This window comes from Ranitomeya variabilis, chromosome 6 (genome assembly GCF_051348905.1).
Source record: "Ranitomeya variabilis isolate aRanVar5 chromosome 6, aRanVar5.hap1, whole genome shotgun sequence".
Classification (NCBI taxonomy): domain Eukaryota; kingdom Metazoa; phylum Chordata; class Amphibia; order Anura; family Dendrobatidae; genus Ranitomeya; species Ranitomeya variabilis.
Window position 1 is genome coordinate 468769473 of NC_135237.1, and position 23589 is coordinate 468793061.

General features: G+C 48.5%; 1 protein-coding gene across 1 annotated transcript in view; it reads right to left on the reverse strand.

The window, feature by feature from the left end:
- PDE7A (phosphodiesterase 7A) overlaps positions 1–23589 on the reverse strand; it is a 101204-nt gene that overhangs the window by 22951 nt on the left and 54664 nt on the right. Inside the window, exons 3-5 of the mRNA XM_077270586.1 lie at positions 21802–21885; positions 14054–14205; positions 13840–13903 (exon numbers count right to left, since the gene is read on the reverse strand). Coding sequence (XP_077126701.1) covers positions 13840–13903; positions 14054–14205; positions 21802–21885 — 300 coding nt within the window. The remainder of the gene's footprint in view (positions 1–13839; positions 13904–14053; positions 14206–21801; positions 21886–23589) is intronic.

Here is a 23589-nt window from a genome sequence, read left to right on the forward strand (position 1 = left end):
CGATCTGCTACGACGTACGATTCTCAGCAGGATCCCTGATCGCTGCTGCGTGTCAGACACTGCGATATCGTAACGATATCGCTAGAACGTCACGAATCGTACCGTCGTAGCGATCAAAATGGTACTGTGTGACAGTACCCTTATGCTGGGAAGGGGCCAATATCCATGGAGCTTGCCAGCTTATTAATAACAGGTCACAGCTGTCTGCATAGCCCTTACTGCTTAGTAAAAAGGGGCGATCCCCCCCCCCCCCAGCAAAAAAAAAAAAAAGTGGTGGGGTGCCACCTATTTTTCATAAGCAAAGGTAAAGCAGACAGTTGCAGGCCGATATGAACATGCTGGGAAGGGCCATGGATATTGGCCCGTTCCCAGACTAATAAGTCTAGCTTTCAGCTACCCCACAGATGGCACATTTATTAGATGTGCCAATTCTGGCGCTTAGCCTTGGTTCTTCCCGATTGCCCTTGTGCAGTGGCAATAGAGGTAATGGTTTTGGGATTGATGTCAGTTGTGTAATGTCCACTGACATCAAGCCCAGGGACTAGTAATGGAGAGGTGTATCAGACTCCCCATTACTAACTCTATAGTCAAAAGAAAGAAACACAGAAAAGTGCTTTAACTGGAAAAAGCACACCCCGACAATTACCATCTTCTACCCATTTGTTACCATAAAAAAGTAATCCACAGGGGTCTGATGCAATACGTAGGTCCCACGACGATCCCAGTCCTCTTCGTCCAGTCTATGGAGCCCGGTTGAATGAACTGCGGTAACACTATTGATGTCACCGCTCGTCACAGCAGCAGAGTTCTCACGCAGCACAGTGCGAGAACCTCCAGTGGATGCTGCTCCAGTCTATGGAGCTGCGTTCTCTGAACAGTGCTCCACAGACTGGACCAAGAAAACCGAGATAGTTGTGGGACCTCAATATTATGGATTACTAAGGACCCCTGGGATCACTTTTTTATGGTAATGAAAAATGGGTAAAAGAGGGTAACTGTCAGGGAGTGCCTCTTTCAATTAAAAGGACATTTCTGTGTGTGTGTGTTTCTTTCTTTTGACTACGGGGTCAGTAATGGGGGGTGTCTGACGGACACTTCTCCATTACTAATCCCTGGGACTTTATGTCAGCGAACATTACACAGCTGACAACCCCAAAACCATTACCCCAAATGCCACCGCACCAGAACAAGCAGGAAAAGCCGAGGCTAAGCGCCAGAATTGGCACATCTAATGGAAGCACCATTTCTGGGACTGAAGGTTGTTTTATTAGTCTGGGAAGGCACCAATATCCATGTCCCTTCCCAGCCTATTAATATCAGTCCTCAGCTACGCTTTGCTGCTTACTAAAAATAAGGGGGACTACACGTAATTTTTTTTTGGGGTCCCCCTTTTTAATAAGCAGTAAAGGCTATGCAGACAGCTGTGAGCCGTTATTATTAAGCTTGGAAGCTCCATGGACATTGACCCCTTCTCAGCATAACACCACCAGCTGTCTGCTTTCTCTCAGCTGTTTTTTTTTCCCTTGCACCTACTGACTTGCATTGGCGTGTGCAATCAGATTCTCGTAGACAATCACAGTATAGACTCATTGTATAACATTGGTCAGAGTGCAATGTGATATTTTCTTGCATTGAACTCATCGGATTTATACGCCAGTGTGAGCAAGTACTTAATGGGATCTTCCCCACTACATATACTTATGGCATGTAGACTGGATCTAGCAGAAAAGGCTGTCGGATGTATATCTAATATATAATTGCCTAGAATACTACTTCCTGCAATTTGTGCCAACTTCCGTGGCTTTGTCCGGAGCTAATGTCCGGAGCTAATGTCCGGAGCTAATGTCCGGAGCTAATGTCCGGAGATAATGTCCGGAGATAAGTGACGTCACCAGTGTCCTACACCCAGGCAGAGCACAGGGGCCCCAGGCAGCATATGGGGCCCCAGGCAGAGCACAGGGGCCCCAGGCAGAGCACAGGGGCCCCAGGCAGCATATGGGGCCCCAGGCAGAGCACAGTGGTCCCAGGCAGAGCACAGGGGCCCCAGGCAGCCTATGGGGCCCCAGGCAGAGAACATGGGGCCCCAGGCAGAGCACAGGGGCCCCAGGCAGAGAACATGGGGCCCCAGGCAGAGAACATGGGGCCCCAGGCAGAGAACATGGGGCCCCAGGCAGAGAACATGGGGCCCCAGGCAGAGAACATGGGGCCCCAGGCAGAGAACATGGGGCCCCAGGCAGAGAACATGGGGCCCCAGGCAGAGAACATGGGGCCCCAGGCAGAGAACATGGGGCCCCAGGCAGAGAACATGGGGCCCCAGGCAGAGAACATGGGGCCCCAGGCAGAGAACATGGGGCCCCAGGCAGAGAACATGGGGCCCCAGGCAGAGAACATGGGGCCCCAGGCAGAGAACATGGGGCCCCAGGCAGAGAACATGGGGCCCCAGGCAGAGAACATGGGGCCCCAGGCAGAGAACATGGGGCCCCAGGCAGAGCACAGGGGCCCCGGGCAGCATATGGGGCCCCAGGCAGAGCACAGGGGCCCCAGGCAGCATATGGGGCCCCAAGCAGAGCACAGTGGCCCCAGGCAGCATATGGGGCCCCAGGCAGAGCACAGGGGCCCCAGGCAGCATATGGGGCCCCAGGCAGAGCACAGTGGCCCCAGGCAGCATATGGGGCCCCAGGCAGAGCACAGGGGCCCCAGGCAGCATATGGGGCCCCAGGCAGAGCACAGGGGCCCCAGGCAGCCTATGGGGCCCCAGGCAGAGCACAGTGGCCCCAGGCAGAGCACAGGGGCCCCAGGCAGCATATGGGGCCCCAGGCAGAGCACAGGGGCCCAAGGCAGAACACAGGGGCCCAAGGCAGAGCACAGGGGTCCCAGGCAGAGCACAGGGGTCCCAGGCAGAGCACAGGGGTCCCAGGCAGAGCACAGGGGCCCCAGGCAGAGCACTGGGGCCCCAGGCAGCATATGGGGCCCCAGGCAGAGCACAGGGGCCCCAGGCAGAGCACAGGGGCCCCGGGCAGCATATGGGGCCCCAGGCAGAGCACAGGGGCCCCAGGCAGCATATGGGGCCCCAAGCAGAGCACAGTGGCCCCAGGCAGCATATGGGGCCCCGGGCAGAGCACAGGGGCCCCGGGCAGAGCACAGGGGCCCCGGGCAGAGCACAGGGGCCCCGGGCAGAGCACAGGGGCCCCGGGCAGAGCACAGGGGCCCCGGGCAGAGCACAGGGGCCCCGGGCAGCATATGGGGCCCCGGGCAGAGCACAGGGGCCCCAGGCAGCATATGGGGCCCCAAGCAGAGCACAGTGGCCCCAGGCAGCATATGGGGCCCCAGGCAGAGCACAGGGGCCCCAGGCAGCATATGGGGCCCCAGGCAGAGCACAGTGGCCCCAGGCAGCATATGGGGCCCCAGGCAGAGCACAGGGGCCCCAGGCAGCATATGGGGCCCCAGGCAGAGCACAGGGGCCCCAGGCAGCCTATGGGGCCCCAGGCAGAGCACAGTGGCCCCAGGCAGAGCACAGGGGCCCCAGGCAGCATATGGGGCCCCAGGCAGCATATGGGGCCCCAGGCAGCATATGGGGCCCCAGGCAGCATATGGGGCCCCAGGCAGAGCACAGGGGCCCAAGGCAGAGCACAGGGGCCCAAGGCAGAGCACAGGGGTCCCAGGCAGAGCACAGGGGCCCCAGGCAGAGCACTGGGGCCCCAGGCAGCATATGGGGCCCCAGGCAGAGCACAGGGGCCCCAGGCAGAGCACAGGGGCCCCAGGCAGAGCACAGGGGCCCCAGGCAGCATATGGGGCCCCAGGCAGAGCACAGGGGCCCCAGGCAGAGCACAGGGGCCCCAGGCAGCATATGGGGCCCCAGGCAGAGCACAGGGGCCCCAGGCAGAGCACAGGGGCCCCAGGTAGAACATGGGGCCCCAGGCAGAGCACAGGGGCCCCAGGCAGAGCACAGGGGCCCCAGGCAGAGCACACACCAAATCGGAGGCCGAGGGGCCCCGCCAACCAAATCGGAGGCCGAGGGGCCCCGCCAACCAAATCGGAGGCCGAGGAGCCCCGCCCACCAAATCGAAGGCCGAGGGTCCCCGCCCACCAAATCGAAGGCCGAGGGTCCCCGCCCACCAAATCGGAGGCCGAGGGTCCCCGCCCACCAAATCGGAGGCCGAGGGTCCCCGCCCACCAAATCGGAGGCCGAGGGTCCCCGCCCACCAAATCGGAGGCCGAGGGTCCCCGCCCACCAAATCGGAGGCCGAGGGTCCCCGCCCACCAAATCGGAGGCCGAGGGTCCCCGCCCACCAAATCGGAGGCCGAGGGTCCCCGCCCACCAAATCGGAGGCCGAGGGTCCCCGCCCACCAAATCGGAGGCCGAGGGTCCCCGCCCACCAAATCGGAGGCCGAGGGTCCCCGCCCACCAAATCGGAGGCCGAGGGTCCCCGCCCACCAAATCGGAGGCCGAGGGTCCCCGCCCACCAAATCGGAGGCCGAGGGTCCCCGCCCACCAAATCGGAGGCCGAGGGTCCCCGCCCACCAAATCGGAGGCCGAGGGTCCCCGCCCACCAAATCGGAGGCCGAGGGTCCCCGCCCACCAAATCGGAGGCCGAGGGTCCCCGCCCACCAAATCGGAGGCCGAGGGTCCCCGCCCACCAAATCGGAGGCCGAGGGTCCCCGCCCACCAAATCGGAGGCCGAGGGTCCCCGCCCACCAAATCGGAGGCCGAGGGTCCCCGCCCACCAAATCGGAGGCCGAGGGTCCCCGCCCACCAAATCGGAGGCCGAGGGTCCCCGCCCACCAAATCGGAGGCCGAGGGTCCCCGCCCACCAAATCGGAGGCCGAGGGTCCCCGCCCACCAAATCGGAGGCCGAGGGTCCCCGCCCACCAAATCGGAGGCCGAGGGTCCCCGCCCACCAAATCGGAGGCCGAGGGTCCCCGCCCACCAAATCGGAGGCCGAGGGTCCCCGCCCACCAAATCGGAGGCCGAGGGTCCCCGCCCACCAAATCGGAGGCCGAGGGTCCCCGCCCACCAAATCGGAGGCCGAGGGTCCCCGCCCACCAAATCGGAGGCCGAGGGTCCCCGCCCACCAAATCGGAGGCCGAGGGTCCCCGCCCACCAAATCGGAGGCCGAGGGTCCCCGCCCACCAAATCGGAGGCCGAGGGTCCCCGCCCACCAAATCGGAGGCCGAGGGTCCCCGCCCACCAAATCGGAGGCCGAGGGTCCCCGCCCACCAAATCGGAGGCCGAGGGTCCCCGCCCACCAAATCGGAGGCCGAGGGTCCCCGCCCACCAAATCGGAGGCCGAGGGTCCCCGCCCACCAAATCGGAGGCCGAGGGTCCCCGCCCACCAAATCGGAGGCCGAGGGTCCCCGCCCACCAAATCGGAGGCCGAGGGTCCCCGCCCACCAAATCGGAGGCCGAGGGTCCCCGCCCACCAAATCGGAGGCCGAGGGTCCCCGCCCACCAAATCGGAGGCCGAGGGTCCCCGCCCACCAAATCGGAGGCCGAGGGTCCCCGCCCACCAAATCGGAGGCCGAGGGTCCCCGCCCACCAAATCGGAGGCCGAGGGTCCCCGCCCACCAAATCGGAGGCCGAGGGTCCCCGCCCACCAAATCGGAGGCCGAGGGTCCCCGCCCACCAAATCGGAGGCCGAGGGTCCCCGCCCACCAAATCGGAGGCCGAGGGTCCCCGCCCACCAAATCGGAGGCCGAGGGTCCCCGCCCACCAAATCGGAGGCCGAGGGTCCCCGCCCACCAAATCGGAGGCCGAGGGTCCCCGCCCACCAAATCGGAGGCCGAGGGTCCCCGCCCACCAAATCGGAGGCCGAGGGTCCCCGCCCACCAAATCGGAGGCCGAGGGTCCCCGCCCACCAAATCGGAGGCCGAGGGTCCCCGCCCACCAAATCGGAGGCCGAGGGTCCCCGCCCACCAAATCGGAGGCCGAGGGTCCCCGCCCACCAAATCGGAGGCCGAGGGTCCCCGCCCACCAAATCGGAGGCCGAGGGTCCCCGCCCACCAAATCGGAGGCCGAGGGTCCCCGCCCACCAAATCGGAGGCCGAGGGTCCCCGCCCACCAAATCGGAGGCCGAGGGTCCCCGCCCACCAAATCGGAGGCCGAGGGTCCCCGCCCACCAAATCGGAGGCCGAGGGTCCCCGCCCACCAAATCGGAGGCCGAGGGTCCCCGCCCACCAAATCGGAGGCCGAGGGTCCCCGCCCACCAAATCGGAGGCCGAGGGTCCCCGCCCACCAAATCGGAGGACGAGGGGCCCCACCTGTGAAAATTTTACTGTGAAAATACCTGATGGGCACACAAGTATGCGCCAGTATGGGTACTAAGAGCTTTTCCACATAATAATGAAATATTTTAAAATGTCATAGAACATACCAATATACATAGTTATTGATACATATTTATTATTTACATTATTGTTCTTAAGCAAAGAACCGTTGTTGTGGCATTTGCCACAACACGCAAAGTTGTCTGATGTCTTTCATCACTCCCCTCATAAGCATGTTCATGGATCCTGTGTAACTGTACATTAAATAACAAGAATTGTCAAGAGCTGGTGAGTGCAGCCATTTTTTGTTCTTTCTTACTATTATTTATTAATTGTATTATTCTTACATTTGAATAAATAAAGTATATATGGATTCTAGACTCCCGATTCTTTAGAATCGGGCTGCCATCTAGTTTGAATAATAAAAGTCTGTTATGGAAAAACCTATCAACACCTTCACTGCTAAATTATGTCAGAAAAAAAAAAAACCAACAACAAACAGTTATAGAATTAATAGGGAGGAAAAAAAAATAGGAAAGGCAGTGAATAAAAGTAAATCACGTGTCGGTAACATACTACATGGCTATCCTGGCTCCATCATATATTTTGAACAGTATTCGATGTGTATGAAAAACATGTCATAGACTGGTGTAAGTAGCTAAAGAACAAAAGTGAGTGTAAAGGCAATAAATCCTAAACAATCATATGATTACATTACGTGGGGATCTAGATGAACACCACATAAAAGATTCCATAGCAAATGTAAAAATAACTAAACTAAAACATTTATAACAAACACATAGTAGCGGGGTGAACGCTCCGGGACTAAGGACGCCAGGAGTGTCCAGCCCTGAACTGGTATAGAGGGCTTTCATTATTAGTCAGCCCCGATGTTTCAGTTTTATTTTTGCATTATAAATGAATTATAATAATGTTTGTGGTATTCACCTAGATCCCCAATATCCTGTAATATTATGGTCGTGTTGGATCTACTGCTTTTACATTCACTACTGTATTTTTATCTACGTAGGGTATGTGCACACGTTGCAGATTTGCCTGTGGCATGTTCGGCAGATTCTGCATCTCTTGGCTGAAAACGTAGGTAAAAATATATCTATCGATATCTATACAGAGATGGATAGATATATCGATAATACCAAGCCCGATGTTTAGTAATAAACATAATAAAATGGTACATAAAGAGTTAAATAATGACACACAAAATCTGCGTTAGGCTGGGGTCACACTTGCGAGAAACTCGCAGGAGTCTCTTGCATAAATACCCGGCACTGCCGCCGGCACTCGGACCAGAGCGTTCTGTTGCATAGAAATACATACAGCCGCACACTCCAGTCCCGAGTGCTGGCAGCAGTGTCGGGTATTGAGGTGCGAGATTTTCACAAGTGTGACGCTAGCCTTAAACGCAATATCTGTATAATTTAAATAAATAAAAAAAGTGGTGTGGCCTCCGGCACAATTTTCTGCACCAGAGAGGGAAAGCCAGTGACTGGGGGCCGATGTTTATAACCTTGGATGGGGTTAATACCGATGGATCTCCCCAGGCTATGAATATCATCCCGAATTGTATAATTAGCCTTTACTAGCTATTAAAATAGGCTGCCCCCGCACCCAAGAAAAAAAATAGATGTGGGGTCCCCCTATAATTAATAGCCAAAAAAAGGCTATGCAAACAGCTGCAGGCTGATATTCATAGCTTAGGGAGGGGGCCATGGATATTGCCGCCCCCCCCCCCCCAGCTACAAACACCAGCACTCAGCTGCCTCAGAAATGGCGCATCTCTAAGATGCGCCAATTCCGGCACTTAGCCTCTCTTCCCACTGCCTTGTAGAGGTGGCATATGGGGTAATATTTGTGGGGTTGATATCACCTTTGTACTGTAAGGAGACAACAAGCCAGCTTAGTAATGGAGAAGTGTCGATAAGACACCTATCCATTACTAATCCTATAGATGTTAAAGGGGACTAATAAACACACAGTCAGAATAAAGTATTTTAATAAAATACAAAACTAAACAGTTTCCCATCTTTATTGTTACGCCTAATTCCTGTGACACCCTCGATCTCCTGCAAAAAAAAATAAAATTAATAAACCAACACAAATACTCCCTGGTCCAACGTAGGGCATTTAATAACGAGTGTCCCACAACGATCTCCCCTATAGAATTGTCACATCAGGAGATGTGACCGCTCTACAGGGCCTCCAGTGACACACTGACAGGAGACACTGAGGGTTCAATGGAGTTCATGTTCTCACTTTACGGCACTACTGCGTGAGAATTTTCTCACAGTGTTGCCAGTGACAGCATGAACTCCAGTGACCTCTGACAGCGGAGTGATCCACTGCGGGAGGATACCTGCCGTCAGTGTATCACCAGAGCCCCTGGAGAGCGGTCACATCTGCCAATGTGACAGCTCTACACGGGAGATCATCAAGGGACACTCGTTATTAAATGGATTACATTGGAACAGGGAGTACACTGTTGGTTTATTATTTAATTTTTTTTTTCCCACAGTAGCAGGATGATGGGATTACTACTGTCCCATCATCTGGCTAGCTGTCACTGTAGCAGGCATAGCCAGATGGGACTAGTAGTCCCATCGGACGATGCCTGCCTACATACAGACAGACACACACCTTCTCCACACACACAAATCTCCGCCAACACACTCTTCCTCCTCCTGATCTGCAGCGTTTGTCGCAGGCAACTCCACAGCAAAACTGCAGATCTATTTAAACCTGCGGTTTTGCCTGACTAAATGGTAGTCAATGGGTGCAGAAACGCTGCAGAACCGCAAAAAAAAAAAATTTGACATACTGCAGAAAACGCTGCAAATCCGCGCGTATTTTTCCACAGCATGTGCACAACAATTCTCAATTTCCCATTGACTAACATTGGTGGTGCACTACACTGCAGATTTGATGAAAATTCCGTGCGTCCAAAAACGCTGCTGAAACGCATCAAAATCCACAACGGGTGCACAGAGCCTTACACTACAGTATATTAAGTGTTCTGTTTTTCTTCACTGCTTTTTAATCACTGCCCCTCTACCGGAAATGTATCGCCAACTTCCCACTTTAAAAACCTAATCCTGTTTTACAGTGTAAGTTCATCACCTGGAAAGAGCTCCAGTCCGAAGCAGAAAAAACGATTTATGCTGTGAACTTTTATACTGAGATTTACAAACATGATCATTTTAGTTGTGAAAATAAGTTATCTATTTCATCCTCGGGAGACAGAGTGCTCAAACTCCGGCATCACTTATCCACCTGGGGTTCACTTACCATACGGTAGGCTAGAAGACCGACGGCTTTAGGAGGAACATCAGTGGTTATCCTCATCGCTCACAATGCAGCCTAGCCTTTAGAGGTGAACGACTATCATCCTACCAATATCACCCCTTACTATGAAAGCGACGCATTCTAGAGTTTCTCTTTTTGTACATATGTAGGCCACAGAAAGTTGAACACAATGATACCGTGATATCTGAGATTAAATGTTTTATTCCAGAGAAATCCACATTTTTTTCTTAATATGTAAATGAGCTGCTTAAGGGGTTGTGCCACCAACAAAAATGTATTTCAAAACCAACAGCTTTTGGAATAAAAATAAATTCCACTACTGGATGTGTTTAACCACTTTGACGACATGTGCCGTAAATGTACAGCGCATGTTGTGTCTCTCCCTTGGATGTGGGCTCTGGCGCTGAGCAGACATCTTTCCTGGCACATGTCAGCTGTTTTGAACAGCTGAAATGTGCCTCTAACAGCCATGGGTGGATCCCGATCCACCACCGGCAGTTAACCTGTTAAATGCCGCTGTCAATCTCTGACAGCGCCATTTAATGCGATTGCGCCGGAAGTGTGCCACTAACCCCTCCCATCGGTGCCCATGTCACATGACCACAGGTCGCCGATGGGTTGGCATGACAACCCGGAATCTGTAGCAGACCCATGTGGTTGTCCTTTCCGGATTACTATGAGCACCACCCAGCGGTCAGCGCTCATAGTAAGTGAGCATTTCGGCTACACATAGGCGATGTGATCATTGTCTGTGTGTAGCAGAGGCGATCAGAAGATTGTAGCTTCTAGTCTTCCATGGAAACTATTGAAGCAAGTGAAAAGTTAAAAAAAAACAAAAAAAAAAAAAAAACACACCCACATATTTGGTATTGCCACGTTCAGAATTGCCCGATCTATCAAGTTATAAAGAGAATCCGATGGGCAAATGGCATAGCGAAAAAAAAAAAAAAAAAAGGTTAAAACGCCTCAATTACTTTTTTTTGTTTGCCTCAACATTGCATTAAAATGCAATAATGGGCGATCAAAAAATTGTATCTACACCAAAATGGTATCATTAAACATGTCAGCTCAGCACACAAAAAAAAATATGCCCTCACATGGCCATATTGACAGAAAAAAAAATTTAAAAAAATATGGCTCTGGGAAACAGGGGAGCAAAAAAAACAAACTCAAAAACGAAAATGGGCTGTGGAGTTAAAAAAAAATAATGTTCCTGCTCTGAGAATCGTATAAATGTGCCACTGCTGTGTACGGTGTAATGGCCGTGTCTGACCGTACAGGAACATTGTCTGATCATCTCCTGGGCAGATGATTCTTATTGTGAGTAAAACATTTCCAGGCCTGTTTTTAAACAATATTTTACCTCAAAGAAAGAAAATCAGCTGTGATCCCATGCTGTAGTGTCTGTACAGTATATTGTTTCCTCTCCTGTCACTGTGGCACATCCGACCATGTTCCTGCACGGTCGGACACATTTATAAGATTATCTCAGGACATTAACTTTTTTTTTTTTTTTTTTTAAACATCCAATTGTAGAGATTATTTTTATTCCAAGATCTGTTGATTAAAACTAACACTTTTGTTTGTGGCACAACCACTTTAAGATCTATGGGCCGGACACAAATCTCCCTGAGAACTTGCCTTACTCGAAATGAAAGGTGGCGTTACCAGTGTGGTGTGTAATGACGACCGGCTGCTCTCCCGATCTCACTGCAGAGCTGTGTCTGACTAGAACTAACAGTACAGCTGACGTGTACCTTGCTTCATTACAAACATGTTAGCAGTTGTCTTCTCAGTGAGGTTAGCTTTGCTGTACTGCTCTCCCCATTCACTGGCTACCCGTGAGATGGTAGCTGAAGCACTAAGAGGACAACTGCAGCTGCAAATGTGTGTGTAATGAGAAAAAGCTCAATTCTGCTATACGGTGTTAGTTATAATCACACTCAGCTCTGCAGAGAAATCAGGTGGGCAGACTGTCAGTCACTCCATGTCTCACACTGCTAATGCCCCCTTTCATATAAAAAATGCTCTGGAGACAGATTCTCAGGGAGATCTAGGTCCGGCCCATAGATCGTAAGGGTATGTGTCCACGTTCAGGATTGCATCAGGATTTGGTCAGGATTTTTCATCAGTATTTGTAAGCTAAAACCAGGCGTGGAACAATTAGAGGAAAAGTATAATAGAAACATATGCACCACTTCTGCATTTATCACCCACTCCTGGTTTTGGCTACAAATACTGATGTAAAATACTGACCAAATCCTGATGCCATCCTGAACGTGAACAGTTCATTACATATTAAGTAAAATGTGGATTTCTCTGGAATAAGACATCGGATCTCGGGTATCAAGTATCATTTTATTCAACTTTCTATGACCTAAATGCCCATAGAGATGGCTTCAGAGGGTTGATCCTACGGATAGATTCCCTTTTCTACACAAAATTTAACCCCTTCATGACCGTGGGATTTTTCGTTTTTCCATTTTTGTTTTTCCCTCCCCTCCTTCCCAGAGCCATAACTTTTTTATTTTTCCGTCAATTTGGCCATGTGAGGGCTTATTTTTTGCGGGACGAGTTGTACTTTTGAATGACACCATTGGTTTTACCATGGCGTGTACTAGAAAACGGGAAAAAAATTCCAAGTGCGGTGAAATTGCAAAAAAAGTGCAATCCCACACTTGTTTTTTGTTTGTTTTTTTTTGCTAGGTTCACTAAATGATAAAACTGACCTGCCATTATGATTCTCCAGGTCAGTACGAGTTCATAGACACCTCGCATGTCTAGGTTATGTTTTACCTAAGTGGTGAAAAAAAATTCCAAACTTTGCAAAAACATAAATAAATAAAATTGCGCCATTTTCCGATACCCGTAGCGTCTCCATTTTTCGTGATCTGGGGTCGGGTGAGGGCTTATTTTTTGCGTGCCGAGCTGGCGTTTTTAATAATAGCATTTCGGTGCAGATACGTTCTTTTGATCGCCCGTTATTGCATTTTAATGCAATGTCGCGGCGACCAAAAAAACGTAATTCTGGCGTTTCGATTTTTTTTCTCGTTACGCCGTTTTGCGATCAGGTTAATGCTTTTTTTTTTTATTGATAGATCGGGCGATTCTGAACGCGGCGATACCAAATATGTGTAGATTTGATTTTTTTTTATTGATTTATTTTGATTGGGGCGAAAGGACGGTGATTTAAACTTTTATATTTTTTTCACATTTTTTTTTTTAACTTTTGCCATGCTTCTATAGCCTCCATGGGAGGCTAGAAGCAGGCACAGCCCGATCGGCTCTGCTACATAACAGCGATCATCAGATCGCTGTTATGTAGCTAAAATGCAGGTGTGCTGTGAGCGCCGACCACAGGGGGGCGCTCACAGCCACCGGCGATCAGTAACCATAGAGGTCTCAAGGACCTCTATGGTTACCTTCCTGACTCATCGCCGACCCCCGATCATGTGACGGGGGTCGGCGATGCGCTCATTTCCGGCCGCCCGGCCAGATGCGGTAGTTAAATGCCGCTGTCTGCGTTTGACAGCGGCATTTAACTAGTTAATAGCGGCGGGTGATCGCGATTTCACCCGCCGCTATTGCGCGCACATGTCAGCTGTAAAAAACAGCTGACATGTCGCGACTTTGATGTGCGCTCACCGCCGGAGCGCACATCAAAGCAGAGGACCCGACATCGGACGGTATAGTACGTCCGATGTCGGGAAGGGGTTAAAGTCACAGCAGGTTACATGTGTCCTTGGCAATTGAGGGTATGTGCACACGTCAGGATTTCTTGCAGAAATTTTCCTGACAAAATCCGGACATTTCTGCCAGAAATTCGCATACTTTTTTGCGGTTTTTACCTGTTTTTTGTGCGTTTTTTTTGCGGATTTTTTGCATTTTTTTCCGGACACTCCAATTTAATGGGAAATCCACAAAAGAAATCAGCAAAAATAATGAACATGTTGATTCTTTTTCCGGAATGCGTTTTTTTGGCGGAAAAAAACGCAACATGTGCACAAAAAATGCGGAATGCATTCTAAATGATAGGATGCATAATGTATGCGTTTTTTATGCGGTATTATAGCGTTTTTATCGGGGAAATCCGCAAAAAAAACCCGCAAAAATTCCTGAAGAAATCCTGACGTGTGCACATACCCTAAAGGTTCAAAGATTCTCTACAAGGAGCAGATTGTAAAATTGCTGTTATATTAACCTCAAAAAGCAATTCTAAGCAATCATACACATTTCTTCATGACATTTCCTTACCATTAGTCAATCTATCAAAAAGAAATATATCAAAATTCCAGTTCCCGACTTTCTCCAGCATACACTGAAAAGAAGAAAGAAGAATTAACCACCCGAGAACCAGAACAGAGAGGGGACATAGGCAAGATATACAGAGCAACTAACGGGGGTGTATGTTATGGGAGCGGCAGGGTCGTGACATACTGGAAATATATCATTCAATGTTTGCACCTACCTTGGCTTGTCCATTGTAATCATCATCCAAGATGTACAATGAATTCTGTGCAGTGACACCCCGGAAAAATCGTGAAGACCTTAAGTACCGCTGAAAACTTAACAACCTGCGGATATTTCTTGCAGACAAGGAGAGTTCGATTTCGGAGTGTGCTGAATAGAAAGAAGAATATCAAAGTGGGATCAGACTGGATGCAAACACTGCAGATGGGTAGCAACTAGTGATGAGCGAACGTGCTGGGATAAGGCGTTATCTGAGCATGCTCATGTGCTAACCAAGTGTCTGGGGCATGCTCAAAATATACAGTTGTGGCCAAAAGTATTGACACCCCTGCAATTCTGTCAGATAATACTCAGTTTCTTCCTGAAAATGATTGCAAACACAAATTCTTTGGTATTATCTTCATTTAATTTGTCTTAAATGAAAAAACACAAGAAGAATTGTCCTAAAGCCAAATTGGATATAATTCCACACCAAACATAAAAAAGGGGGTGGACAAAAGTATTGGCACTGTTTGAAAAATCATGTGATGCTTCTCTAATTTGTGTAATTAACAGCACCTGTAACTGACCTGTGGCACCTAACAGGTGTTGGCAATAACTAAATCACACTTGCAGCCAGTTGACATGGATTAAAGTTGACTCAACCTCTGTCCTGTGTCCTTGTGTGTACCACATTGAGCATGGAGAAAAGAAAGAAGACCAAAGAACTGTCTGAGGACTTGAGAAACCACATTGTGAGGAAGCATGAGCAATCTCAAGGCTACAAGTCCATCTCCAAAGACCTGAATGTTCCTGTGTCTACCGTGCGCAGTGTCATCATGAAGTTTAAAGCCCATGGCACTGTGGCTAACCTCCCTACATGTGGACGGAAAAGAATAATTGATAAGAGATTTCAACGCAAGATTGTGCGGATGTTGGATAAAGAACCTCGACTAACATCCAAACAAGTTCAAGCTGCCCTGCAGTCCGAGGGTACAACAGTGTCAACCCATACTATCCGTCGGCGTCTGAATGAAAACGGACTGTATGGTAGGAGACCCAGGAAGACCCCACTTCTTACCCCGAGACATAAAAAAGCCAGGCTGGAGAGTGCCAAAACTTACCTGAAAAAGCCAAAAACATTTTGGAAGAATGTTCTCTGGTCAGATGAGACAAAAGTAGAGCTTTTTGGGCAAAGGCATCAACATAGAGTTTACAGGAGAAAAAAAGAGGCATTCAAAGAAAAGAACACAGTCCCTACAGTCAAACATGGTGGAGGTTCCCTGATGTTTTGGGGTTGCTTTTCTGCCTCTGGCACTGGACTGCTTGACCGTGTGCATTGCATTATGAAGTCTGAAGACTACCAACAAATTTTGCAGCATAATGTAGGGCCCAGTGTGAGAAAGCTGGGTCTCCCTCAGAGGTCATGGGTCTTCCAGCAGGACAATGACCCAAAACACACTTCAAAAAGCACTAGAAAATGGTTTGAGAGAAAGCACTGGAGACTTCTAAGGAGGCCAGCAATGAGTCCAGACCTGAATCCCATAGAACACCTGTGGAGAGATCTAAAAATGGCAGAATGGAGAAGGCACCCTTCAAATATCAGGGACCTGGAGCAGTTTGCCAAAGAAGAATGGTCTAAAATTCCAGCAGAGCTTTGTAAGAAACTCATTGATGGTTACCGGAAGCGGTTGGTCGCAGTTATTTTGGCTAAAGGTTGTGCAACCAAGTATTAGGCTGAGGGTGCCAATACTTTTGTCTGGCCCATTTTTGGAGTTGTGTGAAATGATCAATGTTTTGCCTTTTGCTTCATTCTCTTGTGTGTTTTTCTCATTTAAGACAAATTAAATGAAGATTGATAATCATACCAAAGAATTTGTGATTGCATTTTCAGGAAGAAACTGAGTATTATCTGACAGAATTGCAGGGGTGTCCATACATTTGGCCACAACTGTATGTTTGAGTCCTCGCTGTTGCATGTCTCACAAACAGGCAATCCCTGCATGTGTTTCAGCTGTCTAACAGCCACGGGAACTTCAAACATTTTTCGAGCACGCCAAAGACCATCGGTTAGCACACGAACTGCTCTGATCACAGGTCTGGTCAGGTTCAACTCATCACTAGTAGTAACAAAACAACCATTAACTTTTCAGATCCTAGACATCAGCGCAAATGATGTGATGTTTAAAGCACACACTCCAGTGTTTTGTTTTTTTTTTCTTCATTTCAGCACTGGAGTGGTGCTACTAATCTAAGTTCCCTGAGCCTAGTCTTATACTTTCCAGCCGCCATCTTCAGCTCTAACCGGTTCCACTCCGGTCACGTGGCGCCATCTTGTGACCAAAACTTCTGACTGACCGAAGTCCGAGGTAATGGTCACAAGCTCTCAATGGAAGTCAGAGCCGTGTTCTGACTTGTTATAGACTTACCGGTACATTGAGCTGTGACTTGCAAAACACAATAGCAAACGCTAGGGCGATGCAGCAGGTTACAAACTGATGGAGACTGACCAGGAACCGCTGCAGACGGCAGCTGGTAAGTATAAGACTAAGAGCAGGGACCTTAGATTAGTAGCACCACTCCAGCGCTGCAATAAAAACAAAAAACCCTGCTGGAGTGGCGCTTTAAACCCCAACTTTTATGGAGCCAACATCTTCTAGTGCCCAAATGGTCCTCATGTGAAACGGTGTAATATTCCTCAGTGCTAGGCATCCGGAGCTAAACACATGATACAAAAGGCTCCAATTCATTAAAGAACTATTCCACAGATCTGGACTAAATTGCTTTAAAAAGTCGCCACATTTTTGCGCAACACGGAGTTGCACAAAAATGTTGTGATTTCTTGACGTTTTTCGCCCGGTTATGCCAAAATGGGTAGAGTTGCGGGTGGGACGGGGGCATGATGCCACAGGTAGGCCAAGTCATGATGAGGTGCGGTGGTCCTTCCTAATGAGGTCTGTGTGTAAGATTTGTGACGTGGGGCACGGAGGCACACAGCTCTCATCAGACACTCCGGATTCATTCAGAAGTGTGCACCTCTATGAATCCAAAGCATCCGACTCAAAACCCCCCTCCATCAAGATGGCATAACATCGCCAGTCTAGATGAATACACTAGAAAGTCCACTCGCACCAATACAATCCCATGTCCCATACCTCTGCTTGCCTGTTTAAAGGAAACTCATTTTTTTGTTCCAAAAATCATGCAGGGGCTTTTAACCGCAAATGTGTATAGACTGATGTGCCCAGTGAGACAATAATCCTGGCTGTGTAAGACCAACAGGCATTTACAACTGAAAACACACACACACACACACACACACGTTTGGAGCCTATATTCTTCGTCATAGCACTGTAAGGTTGCGTTCACACAGCTTTTTTGCTGCGTTTTCAGGACAAACTCTTACCTTTTGAATTCCATGTGGTTTTTGCAAAATTCTTACTCTGAAAACTCAGCAGAAAACAAATGTGTACAAACCCTAACCATATTGTTTAAAGGCTTGAAATCGCTATGACTGGAGTGGACGACATATAATAGATGGGGGCTGCACTATGTACCATACAGGCAGACCTGGAAGATTCTGCCTGGGCTGCACTCACACAGGAGTGGAGTAGGAGTAGGTCACCTACATACAAAGGCAAGTGCTGTTGATGTGTATTCATACATAGGAATTGGGAGCAGAAATTAGCTGGGTTTTTCCAAAACTGGTGACGTAAAAGGAATCAGGTAGTAGGATCACCCCTCCTAAGTCATCTATATGGGCATGTAGGTCATAGGAAGCCGAATAAAGGATACCTTGATATCTGCGATCCAATGTCTTATCCTAGCTAAATCCACTTTTTCCTTAATATGTAAATGAGCTGTTAAGATCTATGAGCCAGAGACCGATCGACGTGAGAATCTGCCTCCAGGGATTATTATAAATTATAGGGGGTGTTACCAGTGTGAGACATGTAATGACTGACCTTTTTCTCTCATAATCACACACAGCTGTGCACCAAGATCAGAACACAGTGCGACAGAACTGAACTGTCATTACGAACACCTTTGCAGCTCTCCTCTCATAGATGTGATCAGACACACCTGTACAGCACTAACACTTACCGTATATGCTTTCAACTCCCTACATTTAGTGTAGCTAGATGGGCAGTACAGCTGAGCTGATCGCACAAGGAGAGGAAAGCTGTACGTGTGTTTGTAATGAGACAAAGCTCAGCTTTGTAATCACAGACAGCTCGGCAGCGAAACCAGGAGAGCAGTCAGTCATTCCATGTCTCACACTGGTAACTCCCTTTTTTAAGCTCTGGAGGCAGATTCTCATGCAGATCTGCACCCATAGATCTTGGAGCGCAGATATGAAGGCATCATTTTATTCACCTTTCTAGGCTCTGCATACCCATACAGATGGCTTAGGAGGGTTGATCTTTCTGAAAAATTCCCTTTAAGGCCACTGCAGGAATGAAATTAGGAGAGACTTGCATGCTCCTGCTTGGTATTGAGCAGTTTCCTAGAAGATATTCCTGCCTGGCGTCCAGCAGGGCCTCTTCCCACTTGATCAGGCAGGAGAGCCAGGGACAACCCTTATAAAATGATCTGCTGCTAATGTTCTGGTGCCACCTGATGCCTAGAAATCCCTCATCGAGCAGCAGGAGGGAGACCTGCACACTATTAGGCACGTGGTTTTAATGTTACTGCTGATTAGTGTATATGACTGGCTGCACGTTTCCTCCACAATCATTCCTGACCACCATGGGATTTCAGAAGCAGGAATAATCACTTTGTTTGTAAAAAATAAAAAAAAATTAAAAAAAGCAACTGGCAACCAACGGTTAGGACTGTATTAAGACCTGTAATCTGCATGGCAGCACTAACTTTGCATGTACATTTTGCCGATCAGGATTTCCAGCCTATATTATTACTGCAGAGCTGCATTCACAATTCTGCATTATACAAAGACAATCTCGCCACATTCCAGGCTGGCCCCATCTCTATACATAAAACTATAAGAAACAGGAAAACGATGTTCAGAGGTGGACATATAAGGTGCATGCTATCGCACGTGGCATCAGAAAATGGTACACAGTAATATCACAATGGCTTGCTTGTACATTCACTGTGATACGATCACAAAGCAAACATTTTAGAAGCTTAAAATAATATTTGCCAAGAAGTCAATGACAATATGATGGATGCAAGTTATTTGTTGTCATGGAGCCCATGTGTTATATGAAGGAAAAGAAATGCAACAACGGTGACACCCAGTGGTCAAAGACAGAAGTAATACTTTCAGTAATGGGATATTCCCTATTAAATCCCATCACTCAGGTCATCCCTACACATCCCTCACATCTATCACATGACTGATGCAATCAGTGACCTCAGCGGCCATTCTGGCAAGCATTGCACCTGCCTGCTGTGACCAGCTACTGTAGGAATGACAGACGTGACCATCAATGTCTGCCGAGGATCCGCAGAGCGAAAATGGGAAGACTAGGAGAGAACTGCTTATTTGATAGTGAAATACATTTCCTACCCACTAGTCACTAACAACCTATTTAAAAGGGAAGTCTGTCAGCAGAAAATGACTGTTCAAACCAAGTACGGGCACTCACTGCAACCTTGGAGTGGCCAAAAATGTAAGTGCACCTTACCTCACCTTCCCACCTCGTTTTTCCTCTCCACTCCCCTCCTCTTTGATTGACAGCTGTAACTTTATAGAGCGAGAGAAGGGTGGAGATAGATGGAAGAGCAGCAGATGGGAAGGTGCGCTGAACTCTGCCCACATTAAGGGTGCACCGAGCACATGTCATTCTGGGAGTTTCAGTCTGCAATGTTACTTCTGTAATTTCCTTTTCAGACCCAGTTTCATAATTAAATTGCAGCCTGACTCGGGGCTGATCCAAATCTTTCTCTAGTGGGTCGGACTCTCCCAGTAATATAGGCTGGATGGGAGCTTTGTGTTTTTCTTGGGTGCTGCTGTGTATTTGTTTTCTTGCATAAGTTCAGCTTCTATCCTCCACTCATTTCCTTTGCCTATGCTTTTCTCCTTATTATTACCCTTGCCTATATAGCGCCAGCACATTCTGCAGCGCTTTACAGATACTGTCACTGCTGTTCCCATTGGGGCTCACAATCTAAACTCCCTATCAGTATGTCTGGAGTTTGGGAGGAAACGAACAAACACGGGGAGAACATACAAACTCCTTGCAGATGTAGTCCTTGGTGGGATTTGAACCCAGCGCTGCAAATCTACTGAGCTAAAACTTTAGATACTTTCCCCTCTCCCTCCTGATATCTCTAACACTAAAAGAAGGGAGGGAAGAGCAGGCAGAAGTCAGTGCTGGAGAGCCCTAAATCATACATGTTGTTCAACCTCCTGTTTCATTCCCTTCATCTTAATTCCTAGTTTTTCATCCTGCATGTTATTACGCTATACTCTGCCATCAATCACAGGTGGCATCAGGTACCCGCTACAGCCTCTTGTGCCTACAGTGGAGCGAGTGTGACGATCCTCCCCTCTACATTGTAAGAATAGAGTCAGTATGTGGACCTGTGATCTGATAGAATAAGTGCGTGAAAGGCACTGTGCAGTCATCATCATTATCTTTAATATGAGGTCTGTCTTTCGACCTGCTCCCTCCAGCTGTGGAGAACTTAAAGGGGTTTTCTCATTGTTTCCTCAGGAGTGCACCACTTCTGCCTCTGGTTTCCTTGGTACCATGGAAGGTGGCCTTCTGAAATTTGACAGATCGGACCAGAGGCGAGTTTGTGCCGTTTGTGCAAACAGTGTTCTCTCTTATGCTGTAAGCAGAAGCCGCTTTGCCTTTGTAGCATTGGAGAAGGGTAGAGGACTGAAGCTTCTCGGATTCGATGATCTGGCCAGCTTCGGAGCAGTGTGCACAGGGTCCAAAACATGAAGCCTTCAGAGAGAGCGTGTGCCACGCCTGGGTAACTGGTCACCAAGACCGGAAGGAGACAGTAAGCTGTACGCTGTTAATAATTGGGCATTTTTAATGTGAGAATGCAGAGGATTTTTAACAAGAGGTAAATTGCAAAGTTGCTTGTTTTTATCAATACTTTGCAATTTTACCCATTTAAAGTGCCCCTGTCAGCAGGCTTGTGCACAGTAACCTACAGACAGTGTCAGGTTGGCGCCGTTATACTGATTACAGTGATACCTGGTGATGAAATCCGTCTTGTGGTTGTTGTGTAATCTGTATTTTCAGTTTCGAGTTAATGATATGCTCGTGTTCCAGGGATGTCTGTGGGGGTCTTCATGTGGTGCTCTGCTTAGCTATTCATACTGATGGCTTCTGACAGGTCGCTGATCCCTCACTGACCTGCCCCCTAGTTTACATAATATTATATATACACATATTGAGGAAAAAAAAAAACCCTTCTGCAGGCCGGCACCAGCTGTGGTATCTGCGCTGCAGCATAATCGCATGTGTACTGTGTATATAATATATTTGAGGTCATCCTATTAAAAAATAAAATAAAATTAAATCCATTTGAAAATGGCGCTTACCGAGCCTGCGCAGCACCAGCTATTGGTGATCCGACAGCTGCTACTGCGCAGGTGCCAACATCTTGCTATAGAAAAAAAAAAAAAAAAATGTCCTCCTCTAAAATGGCGCCGACCTGACACTGTCTGTAAATTACATCAAAAACTAGAATGCTACTCCAAGTGTGGCAGGGCAGAGAGATCATTAAAGCTGACATTTCAGGTTTAGGCGGAGTATTCCTTTAATGTGATAAATTACTTACAGTGCAAAATACGGAAATCTATGTAAGGATGAGAGCCTCGTCTTTCGGATTCAAAGCCAGCTCTGCTTCTTACTCTGACATCTCCTGTAATAAAGATAATAAATGGTTACAGGCGGAGCGGGGCGACTCCTGCACATGGCACCCACCCATCAGCAGGTTACACAATTCCAACGTTTCCAGACATGCAGCTGCATGCTCCTATAGAGTCCGACTATAGCCTGCGCAAACCAGGTCAAAGCATGTGCCAAGCATTCAGATGAGCCTGAGCTGCACGCTGCCAGTATAGTGGTACGAGGTGCCATTCATTACCACCAGGCCTGCAGGGATGCCAACAAGTGTACAAGCCTAAGCCCCAGAGATGGCAGCTTCCAGCAGGTCAGCTCATGTGCCCACTAATCAGAAAACATGGCGGATGGGCCCACTAGCAGTTACTTACTTGCACTCAGCTGTTTGAATATTACACAAGAGCCTATCAAAATACCAAAACTCAGTATTAACACATAATAATGGGAAACCAGGAGTCATCCATTGCAGGTCGCCTGTCAAGCCTATTACAGATTACATCTGACGGCTTTATAACACAGGAGATGTGTATTACACATGTAATAAACTGACCGCAGGTAAATAAGTGACATGGATGTAATCCTGTAAGCTGGACCCCACATGTACATGAATGTTCAGACAGACAGAACACGTGTACCAACGCCAATGTGCACGACAGCTCGCTGCAATATACGACAGAGCAAGGTGGAGATCAAAAGATCAAGCATGCTGAAAGTCAATATGTCCCATCATAGTTTCCCTCTCAAGCCAAATATCAGGCTTCCTCCATTTAATTTGTATAATCAACTTTTGTTTTTCTGACATTACATTACTTTAAATTCAGCCAGCCAGCAAGGAAGGAATGCTGAGCGATTACAGCTCTGAAGGCTGCGGAAATGTTAATGCAGCTTCTGGTCAGCAAAACAGATTGTAAAATAAAGAAAAATTATTGCACACACAAGTGATTTCGTGACCCGTAACGTGGTTGTCAAAAGATCAACAAAGGCTTTAGTTAATGTGCACAAAAATATTTCTGCTAAAAAACAAAAAAAATTTCTGATTTCAACAGACGCTATACGTTCATTCAGCCGGGATAGTTAACCCAAGTCTTCTCCCCAGTGACAAACATACATTCTCGATTAAGAGATCGTAAATATACTGGGTGGAGAGGAGTTTGTCACTATGATTTTATGGCTATAGCCGGCACCGATCTATTATATATTATATTATTTTAATACATTTTTTTTATTTATATATTTATATTGTGACTGATCATTATTAGGGCGCAGTAAACAGTGGCATAACACAGACAACTATCGCAATGCTCGGACTGGCCGGCGGCTCTCCTGACCCCGAGCGTGACAGCATGTGTTTCTAGATCTTCGCCTGGCCGCTAGTGCCCTCGGTAATAACTGGTGATTATCGGTGTCTAACATCTGGACCCCAGTAAGCAGCTCATCAGACACGGGGGTCCATACATTACACACTGGAGTAAACGGGGAGACCTTGAGGCTTCCAGGAGAACACAGCTAAACAGGGAGCCTGAAAACGAGACAAACCTTTTATGCTTTAGATACATCTGCTTTGCTAGGTGAAAAGTTATGTCCACAAGATTGGTGATCAGTCGGGATCAGAATACGCAGGACCTGCAACAAACGGCAGAACAGGAAACTTCTCCCTGGTGGAATGGAGGGCAGTGAACATAAGATGAATGGGACAGTGGTCGGGTGTCCAACCTGCGGCTTC